The 15,177-nt window shown below is 41.2% G+C and overlaps 1 protein-coding gene across 3 annotated transcripts; it reads left to right on the forward strand.

The window, feature by feature from the left end:
• The first annotated feature begins 5,941 nt into the window (after positions 1-5,941).
• Positions 5,942-13,886, forward strand: LOC308123005 (CMP-N-acetylneuraminate-beta-galactosamide-alpha-2,3-sialyltransferase 1-like). 3 transcript variants are annotated; one of them, XM_080485221.1, is made up of 9 exons: positions 6,117-6,195; positions 6,635-6,790; positions 7,227-7,387; positions 8,001-8,139; positions 10,053-10,337; positions 11,165-11,361; positions 11,502-11,706; positions 11,825-11,944; positions 13,334-13,886. In XM_080485221.1, the coding sequence occupies exons 5-9, from the start codon at positions 10,086-10,088 to the stop codon at positions 13,496-13,498; spliced, it is 939 nt and encodes a 312-aa protein (XP_080341347.1). In that variant the 5' UTR covers positions 6,117-6,195; positions 6,635-6,790; positions 7,227-7,387; positions 8,001-8,139; positions 10,053-10,085; the 3' UTR covers positions 13,499-13,886. The 3 variants fall into 3 exon arrangements, with proteins under 3 accessions (XP_080341345.1, XP_080341347.1, XP_080341346.1); XM_080485220.1 differs by lacking the exon at positions 7,227-7,387; XM_080485219.1 differs by lacking the exons at positions 7,227-7,387; positions 8,001-8,139 and having other exon boundaries at positions 5,942-6,195.
• Positions 13,887-15,177: the final 1,291 nt, after the last annotated feature.

The raw sequence follows: 15,177 nt of genomic DNA on the forward strand, positions 1-15,177 counted from the left end.
TTTTATGTCTAATTCTATAAATTCATGTTAAACACTACTTTGAGACATTGTTCCCAGCTAAACAATGTTGACTTAAAAATTCAGTGGTGAAAAATGTTTTTTGTGCCAATTTAAGAGCAGTTAAAACAGACCGCTCAATTTTGACCGGGAACACTCAAGTAAGGGGCGGGAGGTGAACAAAGTAGGAGGTAACGGTCCGGCTGCTGGCTTGGTGCCCTCCTACACCCCCCTCCACGTGTCCTGGTGTACTGGCTTGTCTTCAGGTATCTCCTCCATGCTCTGGACATTGTGCTGGGAGACACAGCAAACCCTTGTGCCACAGGACTCAAGCGCAGACTCAGAGTTACATTAAAACCAGAGCTTATTGTAGAAAATGTTCAGGGAGCACACAAAAAAAGAAATTAATAAATAAAAAATAAATAAAAAATCAGGAACGATGGGCAACGAGATGACAAGTGGAACGAGACGTTGACAAGATAAGTCAACAAAGACAAACCGAGGGTGAGGGGTTTAAATACACAGGGAAAGGGAGGACACAGGTGGAACTCATGATGGGAGCACACAGAAGGAGAAGATCATTGGTTAATAGGAAACGTGAGGTGAGACACAGAGACCTGGCAAACTGTGGTCGTCTGGGTGCAAAGACACGTGGGCTAAAGGAATTGTACTTTTGTATTTCTATCAATTCATTTCCAGGTGTTTTTGGTTGAACGATAAATGAAATCATCAGGATTTAGTTTGGGGGAGCCTCGTGTGCTTCTCACCTTCACGTGTCTATGGAACAGGGAGGTGACGGCTGGGGTTCAGCCACGACGCGACAAATAAACTGTGAAGGTTGTAAATTGGTAAAGACAGTCTTTCTCTCTTTCTCTTTAGCGTTTACAGGGGGAAAAACACAACTACACCTTCTACGACAAGACTCTGGACAGACTGTTTCAGATAATCCCGCCTATTCCAGGTGTGGTCGGACCGAGCCCGAGCCGCTGCAGGTCTTGTGCCGTGGTGGGGAATTCTGGGAATTTGAAGGGGTCACACTACGGACGTCTGATAGATTTGAACGACATCGTTATAAGGTAAACCTGTTTGTGAGTCGACATCCATCATTACTTGAATTATGAAATAAACCAGAATCCAGTATCCCATAGTATGTCTCATTGTTCAAAGATGTACTTTTAACAGGGAATGGTTAAATGTTTGTTCCTTTTGTACATTTCAGAATGAATCGGGGTCCAACCAAAGGCTTTGAAGAAGATGTTGGAAGCAAAACCACTCATCATGTCATGTATCCACAGAGCGCCACCAGACTGGACAACACTTCCAGACTCGTGTTTTTCTCTTTCAACACGAACGATTTGTTGTGGCTCCAAAATCAGTTTAATCCAAAGTAAGTTACACACAGTTCCTTTTATTTAACTTGACCATGACCAGTATCAAAGCACTTCACACTGGTAATCACATTCACCCATTCACACATGAACTCACACACCAATGGAGGCGGCTGCCATGCAAGGTGCTCAGTCCTTCCGCTGGGAACACTTTGGGGTTCAGTGTCTTGCTCAAGGACGTTTGTGGACAGGGGGAGATGGAGAATCAAACCTCCAGCCTTCCGAAGGAGAGACGACCACCAACTGAGCCAGAGGAACTTCTTCGGGCGCGGAATGTTGGTACCACTGGCTCGGTTGGTAGAAGAGGTCGTCTCTCAACTGGAAGGCTGCAGGTTCAATTCCATATCTGTCCATATGATGAAGTGTCCTTGAGCAAGACGCTAGACCACAAATGTTTGGTTCCATGAATGAGTAAATGTGATTAATATTGTAATGTACCGCTGAAGTGGTGGAAAAACACTAATGTGAGAAATTCATTTACTATTTTTGAGAATTTTTTTACGCTTTTCTTAGGAAGACAAACTCATGGCATTATTATAACTTTTTTAAATTTATATGTGGAGCAATTCATTGTCAAAAAGGGTGCAAAGATTGTAGAAAATGTATCGAGGCTGTACAATTATAAGGTAAATGTTTCTATGCAAAAATGTAGGAAAGCACAAATTTCCAATTTTTCCTGGTTTTGGGCAGTGAAAGGCCCGTCAAACAAAGTTAGATATACTCACAACAAACAGCAGCTTCTAGGAATGTTTTTCCTCCGTAAATGGATCAACTAAAGTCAAAACAAATTTTGACCATAAAAAAACATCCGCCTGATCTCATCTAAAAATCACAGTGTACATTAAAAAAAAAAAGAAATTCTCCTGGCTATCTGCTGCTACAGAAGGACAGAAGCTATAAGTCACGAGTTCAACAGTAGTTGAATGAAATTTGAAGGTTTAAAGGGACAAAAAGTGACCACGGTCCAAAAAAACCAAACAAACACTGGCTCAGTGTTGAGAGTTGAAAAGTACAAGTGGTGTAAGTGTCATCACTGGACCTCATTGGTCTGTATTTAGCCCTGCAGGGAGAGGAACCATAAACAAAGCATCATCAGGGATGAACAGATGCTGAGGTGATGGAAAGTCTATCATTTGCATTCATTTACTAAAAACACCTGCTTGACGCTCGTCTATTCTCTCCTATCTTCCACATGGAAAACAGTGCTAAGACCTCCACCAGGATAGCCAACAAGGACTTGGTGAGTAATTTGAAGGTGTTTTTTTTATCAAGACTGATATGAAATAATCCCTCATTGCGTTTAATGTAAGACGTTCTTCCTGTTTGAAAACAGGTGATGATCCTCAATCCAGCTTTCATGAGGTATGTTCATGAAGCCTGGCTGGAGAAGAAGGGCCGTTATCCCTCCACTGGCTTCCTCACCGTCGCTCTCAGCATGCAGATGTGTGATGAGGTAGGCTCTGGAGTTTAAGTCTTTGACCAGTGAAGTTTATTCATTCTCTGCGCTCGTGTGTGGTTTCATTGCAAAAACATCCACGAGTGGCCGTGCGTTTTCAAAACGTTGCCCTGTACAGTGTCGTCACGGTTACCTTGAAAAAGTAATGTGATTCGGATTCACTTCACACATTGTCGCGTAAACGAGGTCTTGGTCCTGCAAACATTCAAGAGGTGTTTGAGAAAAGTATAGCAGAGGTTTTGCTGTCGTGGAGCATTTTTGTTATTTAGTCATTCATGACTTGTATTGTTGTGGTGGACAGCTTACAAAGCGTAATCAGTGAGGACGATACTATGAAAAACACACTAATGACGCTGATGGTTTTTAACGTTTGTTTCTCCAGATTAATGTTTTTCTGTTTGGAGTTGAGACAAACAAGAAGTTCCACCGTTGAAGGTTCCGTTTTCTGTGATTCCGGGGACCTTTGTCGCATAAACGGGCCCCAAAATGCCTCAAATGTTTGATCCGAGAACGTTGTGGGAAACATTTATAATTTGCAGAACTTATCAAAACATGTTTATTGGATTAGTTATTTCCACTATCTTTAATTATAATCAATAAATGTGACGTGCTAATGCGACTAATGGCTTCACATTTGTTTCTTCAGGTTAACGTTTTTGGATTTGGAGCCGACAGAGGTTTCAGAACTGGACCTCACGCTGGGAATCACGAATACAAAGCCATTCAGGGTTTACACAAGAAACTGAAAATTTGTTTGTTTGTACCACGGTAGTTATTTTTCCTATGAGCTTGTGTCAAATTGTATGTTTTTGTTGTTTATTCAAAGTTTTATTTGCATTAGAAATTTTTTTTTTTTTAAATTTCATTTTCTGCAAATATCTTGATGAATGGGTTTAGATAATCAAATGAGTGTATAATATTGAAGTGCATTTTTCTTTTAATTTATTTCAAAAAAGTGAAACTTATCAATATTTGAACAATAGTGCCACGTTAACTTTAATGTTCTAAGACTCTTTTATAATGCAGCTGACAAGTCATGACGATAAAACACAGTATTTTCAATTTTCCCATCTTCTCCTTCTTTTTGTGGCAAAAATGTACTCTCATAAAAAAAAAAAAACAACTGCTATCAAATCACCAAATGCCAATATCATTTTTCACGGATTTCTTCAAAAACTTCAGTGTCCAACCCTTCTCTTTTTAATGTGTGTAGTGCCAAATTATTTATTTCGATTCTCCTAATTTCCAAAAATGTCCCTCTGACTTCCACTATAACCATTTTTCTTTAACCCCACTGCTGTTGCAGCATAAAACCATGTATTCTGCAATTTCAGCAAATTGTTTCCAAGCTTTTTCCTCCACTATATGTAACCATCATCCCATTGAACTTCTTGTACTTCTGAGCTGCTTTGCTACAGTGATCATGTTTCTATGTCAAAAAGAACCAATGCTACGATCGGATATCAAAGTTCTTAAAACAGATCGTGGCCATCTTGGATCTTGCTCTCAGCGCATCTTGACAGTACTATAAACTATTTCATTGTATTCCTTGACCCCAGAAACCTATAATCTACCACTGAGATCATGTTTCTATGTCAAACGGAATCAAAGTTGTGGCCGGATATCTGGGATTTCTCCATTTTCAGTGGGAACCCTTGAATTGCCAGCGTGGATCCCATTCAATTCGGACCCAGCACACTCAGAATCCCCTGCATACAAAATGTCATGCTTTCTTCCGAAGTGAACATCTTGGTCTTAAATTGTTACATATCCGCTGAACTATACAATTTTGCCAAATATAGTAAAACTTTACAAATTGTCTTTGAGTGTCCAGGCAGATTTGTTTTGTGAAAAGTTGGCAAAAATGTCTTTTTTTGGTTGAGTACGTAGGCTTCTCTCAATCTGAAGGTTGCAAGTTCAATCCCCCGTCTGTCCACACGCGTCCTTGAGCAAGACACGACAGCCCAACTGATCTCAATGGATGAACTGAGCTCTCTGCATGGCAGCCGCACCCATGTAAGGGAAATCTATTGACCATAAAGTGTGCAGACATCTGGTTTTAACAGTCGTTGAGGAGAGATGGGACGTTATCGTCTCGCCTGCATCGTTTACATTCCTGAACACTCGAGGGCAGCAGGTGATGAAGGACAGAACGTTCCCTCTGCCAGGAATCTTTACAAACAAGAGCTGGCTCTGCCTCATTCCTCCAGATTAGTTAGTGATGAGATAGTTAAACTTCACAATAGAGAGAACGCAGCTCGGAAACTTTTCTATAATATGAGTTCAAGACTTGATGATGATTTTGAATGCGGGTGTTTCCGGCATGCAGCGCTGCTGGACCTTTAACACATAAGTCAAACTAAGGACAGTTTCTTAGCTCAGGCTTTATTGATGCGCCTGTTCAGACTGGCCAACACCTTGCAGCACTACGGCTGCGGTCCGCTACAGCTCTTTTTTTTTTTTTTTTAATAAAGACCGTCCTACACTTGCCAAAGTGACTTTAGAAGTTAAGCTGCTCTTCTGCGTTCTGAACCGTTTTTGGGGCAAGAAAGTGAAGCCAATGGAGGGCCAGCCCCCTGGCCTGGAAGCTTCATTGCTGTTGTGTATTGGTGAGTGTGTGGGAAATGCACGAGGGCTGCTTCATCAGTAAAAATACACAGCTTTAGTCAAATAAATTGGAAGTTTCTTTCATCTGGACAGACCGAATTGTCAGCCAGCTGATCCTGACAGTGAACACATGACCTTAAGAAGTGGACCATCAAATTACTCATTAGTGAAACTTTTGGTTTATTTAGTGTTCATTTGACCTTTGCTTGGCCCGACTATGGGATTGGTGAGAAAGTCGTCACGTTTGAAGGCAAGACTACTCTCCGCACTGGACTTTCATAATCTGCTGGTAACATTGTGGAATCCGATATCTCAGAGAACCCCGGACAAGACTTGTAGAGTTCATGACTCGATGTTTCAGAGCTGTTCGGTATCACCCACATAGAATGACCCACTTCATACTCTGGGTTAAGTCGGACTTGTTCACGGTGGACGCTGGACTCCAAGTAGGACATCATGTTTGTTTTGAGTGTGACGTCTCTGCTTTTTGCAGATGACGACGCCCCCCCGGCACCGCCACACGAGGGCCTCCAGCGGTCACTGGGAGCAGCTCGCTGCTGAGTGTGAAAACATCTTCACGTCTGAGTCCATGAGACGGTATGTCTGATTTGGTCTGGGAGTGGCTTCGGGTTCCCACAGAAGAGCCGCAGGAAGTTGCAGTGGACAGAGACGTGTGTCTCCCTAAACTGCTACTGCAACACCACATGAACTAAGTGGAAGCAGGGAAGGAAGGATGGACGGAATACGGTACTGTACATTTTGAGTTTGCCGGGGCACGCACACAGGACACAGCTATGTTGGGACAGAGTGGCATGAAAAAACACCGAACCTGACACGTTTTAATGGATTAATGGCTTCAGAAGCATTATGGCTCATCCTTCTGGACACAAGCACTTTATTTCAGCTGTACTGTGTATGTGTAGCGTGAAGGTCATTCTTAAGCCTCTATTGGTTATAGGAAAATACTAACCTAACTTGTACCAGACAATGATTAAATGTAAATGAATTAAAATGCACCTACACAAGGCAGATTAGGCTCCGATGTTTTCAACCTGTGATGTACGATGACCTACCAGCTGGCATTCTGTATAGATTTGCACAGGAACAAATTATGTTTATCACTCTACAAGGAACTGTTGCTTTTCCTCCTACTAATTCCAAGCAAATCTTTTGTTTTCATTCGCAGACAAAACCTGCCCCGCCGATCCTCGTTGCAATGACACCGCTTCAATGACTTCCACTCCGTCATACAGTTACACAAGCGCCTCCAGTGTGCAGCAGGAAAAAGGAGCGTGCCATTGTTGGAGGATAATAGTGACTCTTTGTACAAAAGGACAACAAGGTAAGAAAACAAATTTTATTTAAAATGGTTCCAGAGCAGTCACTTCAGCGCAGGTACGACTTTTACAATTTGAAGACATGTTGCAGCAAGTAATACTCACTTTCCATGTCTTATTTTTTGTAACTATTGTAACGTTTTGAGAAATATATAGGCTATATTATGAAAATGGAGAGCACTGTAAATTTGTAATGTTACACCTTCTGAATTATATTCAACTGAAGGTAAAACATGAAAAACCACTCATCGAAAAACTGAAAGTACCACTTTTGAACTATCATATTGATCACAGCACGCATTCAATTTTGTTAAATATTTTCAGTATCCTGCTTGTTCCAAAACTGTGGCGGGCTGAGGACAATAGACCTGAGATAGTTCTAGTTTACACAAGTATTTATTAACAAGACCACGTTATTTTGACAATCACATCACTGGGCAGCTCCTTCAGTGACAGGCTTCGCCACCCGCGGTGTCTGAAGGAGAGATACCGCCGGTCCTTCCTCCCTGCTGCAGTCAGACTCTTCAACCAAGCCTGCTCCCAGTAGACCACTGCACACCACCACCGGACAATATCACTCCACTCCAACTGGGCAAGAAGTGGTGCTATAACTATAATAATCTATAAGAACGTATTTACTATGTAAAATACATCCAACCCCATATTCTGTACATGTCCACACTTATAGGCACCGTGTGCATATTCTTCTGTTATATTGTATTCTTATCTGCTTTTTTAGTTCCTGCTATGCGTGCTTCTTTCTCTGTACTATCCTGCTGTACCAATGCAAATTTCTCCACATGCGAGATAAATAAAGGGATATCTTATCTTATATCTTATCAGACCGCACTCCCACTAGACGATGTAATAATAATCCGGGGGCGAAGGTTAGTGACGTCTGCCGTAGTGAAAAAAAACTACAAGTCTCTGAAAAGGGACTACAAAAAGCACATTTCTAGCACTTTCCCCTGTGGCTCTGACCATTGATATAATCTGAAATATCACAAGGTTTGAATGTAAATCAAAGGGAAAAGGAACTAAAGTGAAACGGCTGCCTGGTGAAACTGAGAATAAGCAGCACAAAACTTTACCTTACTGTGTTTGTTTTACAACATCCACTAACATTCCTAGTTGGGATCCGGGTTTTAGATTATTTAAAGTTGGTCAAGGCAGATTATTGCTTTGGTAACTTAACATGATCTGCTCCCTTTTCAGTCAGGAGTTTCCCTGAACGCTCGGATGTGCGGGTCCCTTTAAATGTTGTTGCCGCAAGGAATTGTGGGGCGACGTGATCTGGTCTCCTTTGGTAAAGGAAGCATTCCAACGCTCATTATCATGGCCGCCACTTAAACAGGTAAACACAAGAAAAGCGGATAGGAAAGGAGATAGGAAGGACTATTACGAAGCACCCAGCGATTCAATGTGTACAAAGCGTCTTAAAGTCGCGGTCCCCCGATCCAGAGACTTACTGTGACTCATGACCCACTTCCTGTCTTCTCCGGGCCAATCACAGCGGAGGACTCCTTGCCCCGCAGTTATCCTCCTCTCCTCTAGAGGGACTCCAGGGCCCTTTTTCTCCCAGTTCTCACTCTGGAGGTTGAAGACATTTGGGTTGTTCCATATTTGCGTAACAAAAGCGATATATTCAAGCCAGAAGAGTTCAACATTTTTAATTACAATATATCATATTGGCATTAATTTCACTTAACTAAACTGAGAGAGTAAAGGACTATGATTTTTTTTTTTTTAAATTTTAAACAAATGTTGAAATGATTTTACCAACAAACATGTTGATCAAAGGTGTGAATATTTATTCCACTTGTGGGCATTGTCCGCCCTGACTTGTAATTTTCATTTGTAATGAAGAAGATTGTGCCTGGGTCTATGAGTGAAAATAATATATTTAAAAAAAACTAAACCAAAATGGTTCCATTAAAAAATCTAAAAATTAAATAACCGAAGTACAGAAATGTAAAAGACTTGGTTAAAATGGTTAAAAAAAAACAACAACAAAAAGATAATTTCCAGAAGCATCACATTTGTTATTTGACCGTACAAATGAACAAACTGAGATGAGTAGAAATTAAATTCCTAACTGGGTGAGGAATCCTTGCTTATTTTCATATGGAGTAAACACTGCAGCTCCAGTCTTTCAGTGTTGTGATTGTTTCTGAAAGCTTATTAATCCCCATGTAAAAACTAGTCTTTGGGAGGAATACTTCCTTTTGACGTTAACACTGTGTGTACGCTGACAACCTGCCAGATCCTGTGCAGGCAAGTTCGTACAAGTGCTCCGATATGTGACTTTACCGGTGCCCGACTGTTGTTTTTTTTTTTTTTTTTTTAGGTTAAACAGAAGTGAGTAAAAGTTTGGCTGACTGAAAGTTTCGCACAAAGCTCGTGGCTGATTGGTGATCTGATTGTACACAAGCATTTCAATAGAGATGTTTTTTCCCAGTTATGTGAGAATATGCAAATGTTAAGTTTTTCACAAGAGTCATTCAACACTAGGTTGATGTTTCCAAAAGAAGCCGTTTGATCCTTTGATAAAAAAAAACAAAAAAAAACTGCAATTATAGTTTTGACAGAAACCCCGAAGGAGAGAATCACAACTGGAGTTTTCCTAACAAAATGGATATAAGTCAAAGGCACGGGTTGACAGTGTGGTTATATTTCAGTGACGTGAGTTAGGACGTCTTTTTCACCCGGATGAGAGTAATCGGACTCGCACTGTGGAAAAAGGGCTTTCCAGCACACCCCTGCTCGTTTCAAGCTGAAAACTTGTTTCATTTTCATTTTGATCAAGCGTCTGAACAAACAAAGAACAAACCCCGCTGTGGTGAAAGCCCTATAAAATCCTTTCTTCACTCTTTTCACGTGGACCGATGGGCTTTTCAAGCTCAAACTGCACACTCCTGAAGTCCCGAAACCCACTGCTTCAAATAAATATCAGGGCTTCTTAGTTGATTGAGAAAACGCCTGCAAATGCTACGTGGATGTTGAAGTTGGTGTCAGTTTTGCCTATTTTAGTCCCGCCGGAACAAGCAGCATGAGAAAACGTGGGTTTACAAACACCCCCAAGACTTTAAACCCCTGAGTTTCCCTTTCTGCTGCAATGAGTGTAGAACTACAGTTCTTTAACATTGGTCTGTGTAACAGGGTACGAGATAGCAATTTTTTTGCATTTTATTGAGAATTACAGCACGTATTCTGCATTGATCTGAAACACTTTTATTTTCATTAATTCTCTTCCTGTTGTGTCCACAGCTTTGGAGCCTTTCCACACCGAGGCAGCTAAAGATGATGTGCAAAGCGGGAAAATTTAAAAGAGCCATTTCTGTCCTGGTGTGCATGACATCATTTGCTGTATTTCTTACGTATTCGTGGGATCTCTCCCTGCCCGGCTACAACCTCTGGGCGTCTCCTGTTTGCGCCTGCCGCAAATGTTTAACAGACGGAGATCCTTGGTTCAGGATGCTGATCAATACAGCTCCACAACCCTTTTTGTCTAAAGATCACAACACTTCAGAGGTGGATTTCAACTGGTGGAAGGTAAATACTGACTCATACCACACACACACACACACACACACACACACACACACACACACACACACACACACACACACACACACACACACACACACACACACACACACACACACACACACACACACACACACACACACACACTGTGGTTAATTCAGTGAGACCGTATGCTTGCTGGAAGGAACTACTTTATTTTGCAAACTGTTTATTCTGGCTTCTCCTTTATGTTCCATTACTTCCTAAAATGAGCAAAACGAGTCCTCGGCAGGAAAACCAGTTAAAGCTTTTTAAATCAACGCTCGGTGTCCTAAACACAGCACGCCTCACACTGGTACTGCATGATGAATGACTGTGAACAAACATTCAATGAATGGCTTGTATCCTTAGTTATTGCTTCTCACAGAAACCGCTTGTTTTGCCTTTTAAAGGTGCTTTTGGGAGCTTTTATGTGACGTAATTTGAACTGTTAAATGTTTGGTTTCTTACCAGCAAAATTACAAACAAGGAGGCACAAACTAAAATATATGCCCCATACAAAGGAAGTACATGAGCCTGGGTCTACTTTGATTTCATGGCTATTTTCATGTTGGTCTTCAATGTGCCTGTTGTGGAACCTGCAAAGATGCTTGAATGGAATCCATCAAAAGACTGAATAAAGATGAGCTGGTAAAATGTGCGTACGTGTAGGAAGTGTCTTTTGTTAAGAACGATGTGAATAACTCCACATTGAACACCAGAAACAAATATTGTGTCAAGTACTGCGATTTCACTGAGTTGTAAATTGATAAAAAAAAAAATAAAAATAAACTCCTTTCTCTCTTTCTCTTTAGCGTTTACAGGGGGAAAAACGCAACTACACCTTCTACGTCGGGACTCTGGACAGACTGTTTCAGATAATCCCGCCTATTCCAGGTGTGGTCGGACCGAGTCCGAGCCGCTGCAGGTCTTGTGCCGTGGTGGGGAATTCTGGGAATTTGAAGGGGTCACACTACGGACGTCTGATAGATTTGCACGACATCGTTATAAGGTAAACCTGTTTGTGAGTCGACATCCATCATCACTTGGATTATCACATCAAAACAAAATCCAATGTACCAATGTCTTATTGTCCAAAGATGTACTTTTAACAGGGAATGGTTAAATGTTTGTTCCTTTTGTACGTTTCAGAATGAATCGGGGTCCAACCAAAGGCTTTGAAGAAGATGTTGGACGCAAAACCACTCATCGTGTCATGTATCCAGAGAGCGCCACCAGACTGGACAACACTACCAGACTCCTGTTTTTCTCTTTCAAAATAAAAGATTTGTTGTGGCTCCAAATTCACTTGGAAAACGGCATTAAAAGCACCAACAGGGGAGCCAACAAAGATTTGGTGAGTATTCTAAAAGTGTTTTTTTTTTTTTTTTTTTTTTAAACAAACTGACATATACCGCAGGAACTAGAGATTAATTGCAATAAAAATCCACATGTTTTGTCTGGTTTGAAAACAGGTGATGCTCCTCAATCCAGCTTTCATGAGGTATGTTCATGAAGCCTGGCTGAAGAAGAAGGGCCGTTATCCCTCCACTGGCTTCCTCACCGTCGCTCTCAGCATGCAGATGTGCGATGAGGTAGGTTTGGGATATTAAAGGGCAGGTGTACAATCTGAGGAGAAATACTGCGGCAATATCTTGGCTCATACCTTCAAAGATGTGGTATTAAGTGGTGCAGTGAGAGGGGCTCTCGGAGGACTCAGTCACGGTTACTCGCTGTAAAATAAACCTTCCCAGTAGAAATATCCAACGCTCTTAGTTTAGATCTGTGTTGTTTAAGCTTCTATGTGATTTAGGGTCACAAACGTAATCCATAACTAGTAACTACAGTGTAAATATTGACATTTTAAGATGAGGATTGAACTGAATAGAGACACACATACTTGACCTGCACGTCACAAGTAAAATGTCGGACCGCATACCGAGCTTCTTCATCGGCTTACTTTATTGAACGCCGTCGTTCAATGTTCCCTGACGTACATCATAGCAGTTTTCTCCTCGGATTCAGTTTGGAGCCTCATCCTGCAGCCAAACCTATTTTGTCTTGTCGTACCCGAGTTTATGGACGCCATGTGGCGCCGTGTAATAAGCAAGAGTGTAAAGCCACAGCTTTGATGGTTCCATCCCGCTCTTTGCTCATTCATAACGCGTTACTCAAGTCAACAAACGCTCTCCTCTGTGCATTTAGCCTCATCACTGAGGCGATGTCCAGAAAGTCAAAGGTCTTTTACAATGTCCGTCCATCCGTCGTCCACCACTTATCCCAGACTTTAGAATGTTGTGAACAAAAATGAAAGAGTTATGAAAGTTTCCTGACTGATTGTAAACTTCAGCGTAATAATTACCACAAAAATACCAAAGAGGTTACAATCTTCCCCGGCTTACTCCGATTAGTATCTCAAATCCTGAAAATGAATAGTTTCAGACAAGTTTCGAACCTTCAAGAGGTGTTTGAACAAAAATAAGGCCGAGTCATTGTGGCACTGAAGCTATTTCGTTGCATTTGTCTGGGAGATGTCATTTCAGTTCAGCTATTTGTTTATCTGAATGGGCCAGAGCTTATTAACGTACAGCCATCTCTTCTCAAGGTTACCGTAAATATGCAGGACTTAGTACAAGGCCAAATCCGGCGATTTGGGCCTCGTTCACACGACGGCATTTCAAGTGTCTTGTTTTTAACGTTTTAGTTTCAGAGAACTTTCACGTTCAGACGACAACATTTTGAAAAACAATGTCCGTTTACATGGAAACAGCACAAACACATGGAAATGATGTAGTTTTCCCGTCGGGCCTCTAGTGGGTGCTGTATTCATGTCATAAATCCACATGCAAACAGGGCCTCTGACTGCAGGTCAGGAAAACGTGTATAATTTGAAGAACTTATCAAAATATTTGCCAAGTTATCTTTGTAGTAGTTGTGTAATCAATGAATCAATGAAGACGGTGCTGTTCACTTTGTTTCTCCAGGTTAACGTTTTTGGATTTGGAGCTGACAAAGATGGAAATTGGAACCATTACTTTGAAAAACTGGGAAACCAAATCAGAACGGGTCCCCACCCTGGGAAGCAGGAATCTGAAGTCATTCAGGATTTACACAACAAACAGAAAATACATTTCTTTGTGCCACAGTAGTTAATGTTCCAATGAGTTTGTGTGAAATCATATACTGTAGTTGTGTTATTTATTCACGGGGGAACTTGAGATGCCCGTTGGGTATCCCAACGGGCTTCTTTTTTCATTTTATTGTCTGTATATATCGAGCTGAATGGGTTTACATTTCCAAATTAATGTATAATGTTGAAGTGCGTTTTTCCGGGCAGCTCCGGGGCTACGCCCCACTGCCGTGAGACTGGGTTGGCACTGCGGTCCGTTTTCACATAGACAATGAATGGGATGTGGAAAATTGACAGATGCTGTGGACATGAATCATCGTGTTCCAATACTTCTTTCAGATATTGTTTTGTAACACAGGCAATGAGTCATGAAAATAAAACAACTGCAGCATTGTATTGGAACCGTTTGTGTGTTATTGTTACTTGTGGTCTCTCGAATACGAGTACGTTTTGTGTGTGATACCTTTAAGTTATTTTAGGTACTTTGATTTGAGAGGTGCGACAGATTTTAAACACAATACTCACCCCAAAAAGAGTTGTTTTTTTTTCCCTCCTCATGAGCTGCGCTCTCGTCCGCCAGCCATTTTCACTCCTCAGTCACCTCTGCTCGTCTTAGCCCCGCCTCCAGACTCCTACTGCCCTATCAGTACAGAGCACAGGTAAAACGTTTGAAAAAAAAACAAACTAAAGAAATGTTTCACAGAGCAGCACTGGGTAAGGAGAATAATAACAAAATCAATGTTGAGGCTCAACAGGGCAGGGGAAGCTGGTGCTTCCCAATTAAAGTGTGGTAATGTCCTCAACTTGTGAATGTTTTAAGCTCTTTTTGTCCCCAATTCTTTCAGTATTTTGAAGCGAGAGGTCTAGACTTAATAATAGGTGTTTTGTTTTTAATGGGGAAAGCATTATGACAGGGTAATGGGACCAAAATAAAAACAGCGGGTTAAAAAAAAACAAAAGTGTATACAAAGTGCATATCTCCCATTCTACACACCGTCCAATGGATCGGACCGTAGAAGAAAGAATTATTGAAGAATTTGCAAAATGTAGATGTTTCGGTCCCTCAACAGCTAATAGCTCGGGTCCAGTTTCGTGGGGTTTTATTAGTTGGATCGCAACTAGTTAAAAACATGAATAATTCAACTGCTGTAGGAGAAATATTTTGGACGTTTCACTGTTTTTTGCACCAGTAGGTTGTATTAAAATTGGCTTTATGTTGAGATATTGGCTATTTTTTTTATAGTAATTGTTTGGTTTTATCAAAATATAGACATTTTCATCACATATTTTCTGTGCAACAACAAAGAAAAATGTTAAAGTTTAAATTTAAAGCTTTCTATGAGGCTATTTGACCCGTCCGGCCCACTCAAGATGAGATTGGGCTGTATCAGGCCCCCGGAACTAAAATAGTGGACACCTCTGATTTAGAAAGGTTCCTTCTTATCTTAGTGCTCTTCTCCAGAGGACCAACAGCCAGTATTCCCTTCGCTCCAATGACATTCTTCAACTTGCATGTTTCCTCGTGTTCGGACTGAGCTGGGAGAGCCAGCTTTTAGTTCCTTTTAGTGCCTGGAGCAACCTTCAGACTGAAACTAAAATGTCCGAGCTGCTTTCCTCGAATCCCTTCCGATCATTATTACTCTCCAAAGAGCGAGGATTGATCAATCAGTGCTCGTGTTCTTACAGTTTTCTACTGTT

This window comes from Lipophrys pholis (genome assembly GCF_963383615.2).
Source record: "Lipophrys pholis genome assembly, chromosome: 17".
NCBI lineage: Eukaryota > Metazoa > Chordata > Actinopteri > Blenniiformes > Blenniidae > Lipophrys > Lipophrys pholis.

Excerpts from the sequence above, each read along its gene's own strand:
- LOC308123005 (XM_080485219.1), top strand. The coding sequence starts at position 10,086 with ATGATGTGCAAAGCGGGAAAATTTAAAAGAGCCATTTCTGTCCTGGTG. Across the intron at positions 11,362-11,501 it reads TTGCACGACATCGTTATAAG|AATGAATCGGGGTCCAACCA; the intron begins GTAAACCTGTTT and ends TGTACGTTTCAG. Across the intron at positions 11,945-13,333 it reads GCATGCAGATGTGCGATGAG|GTTAACGTTTTTGGATTTGG; the intron begins GTAGGTTTGGGA and ends TTGTTTCTCCAG.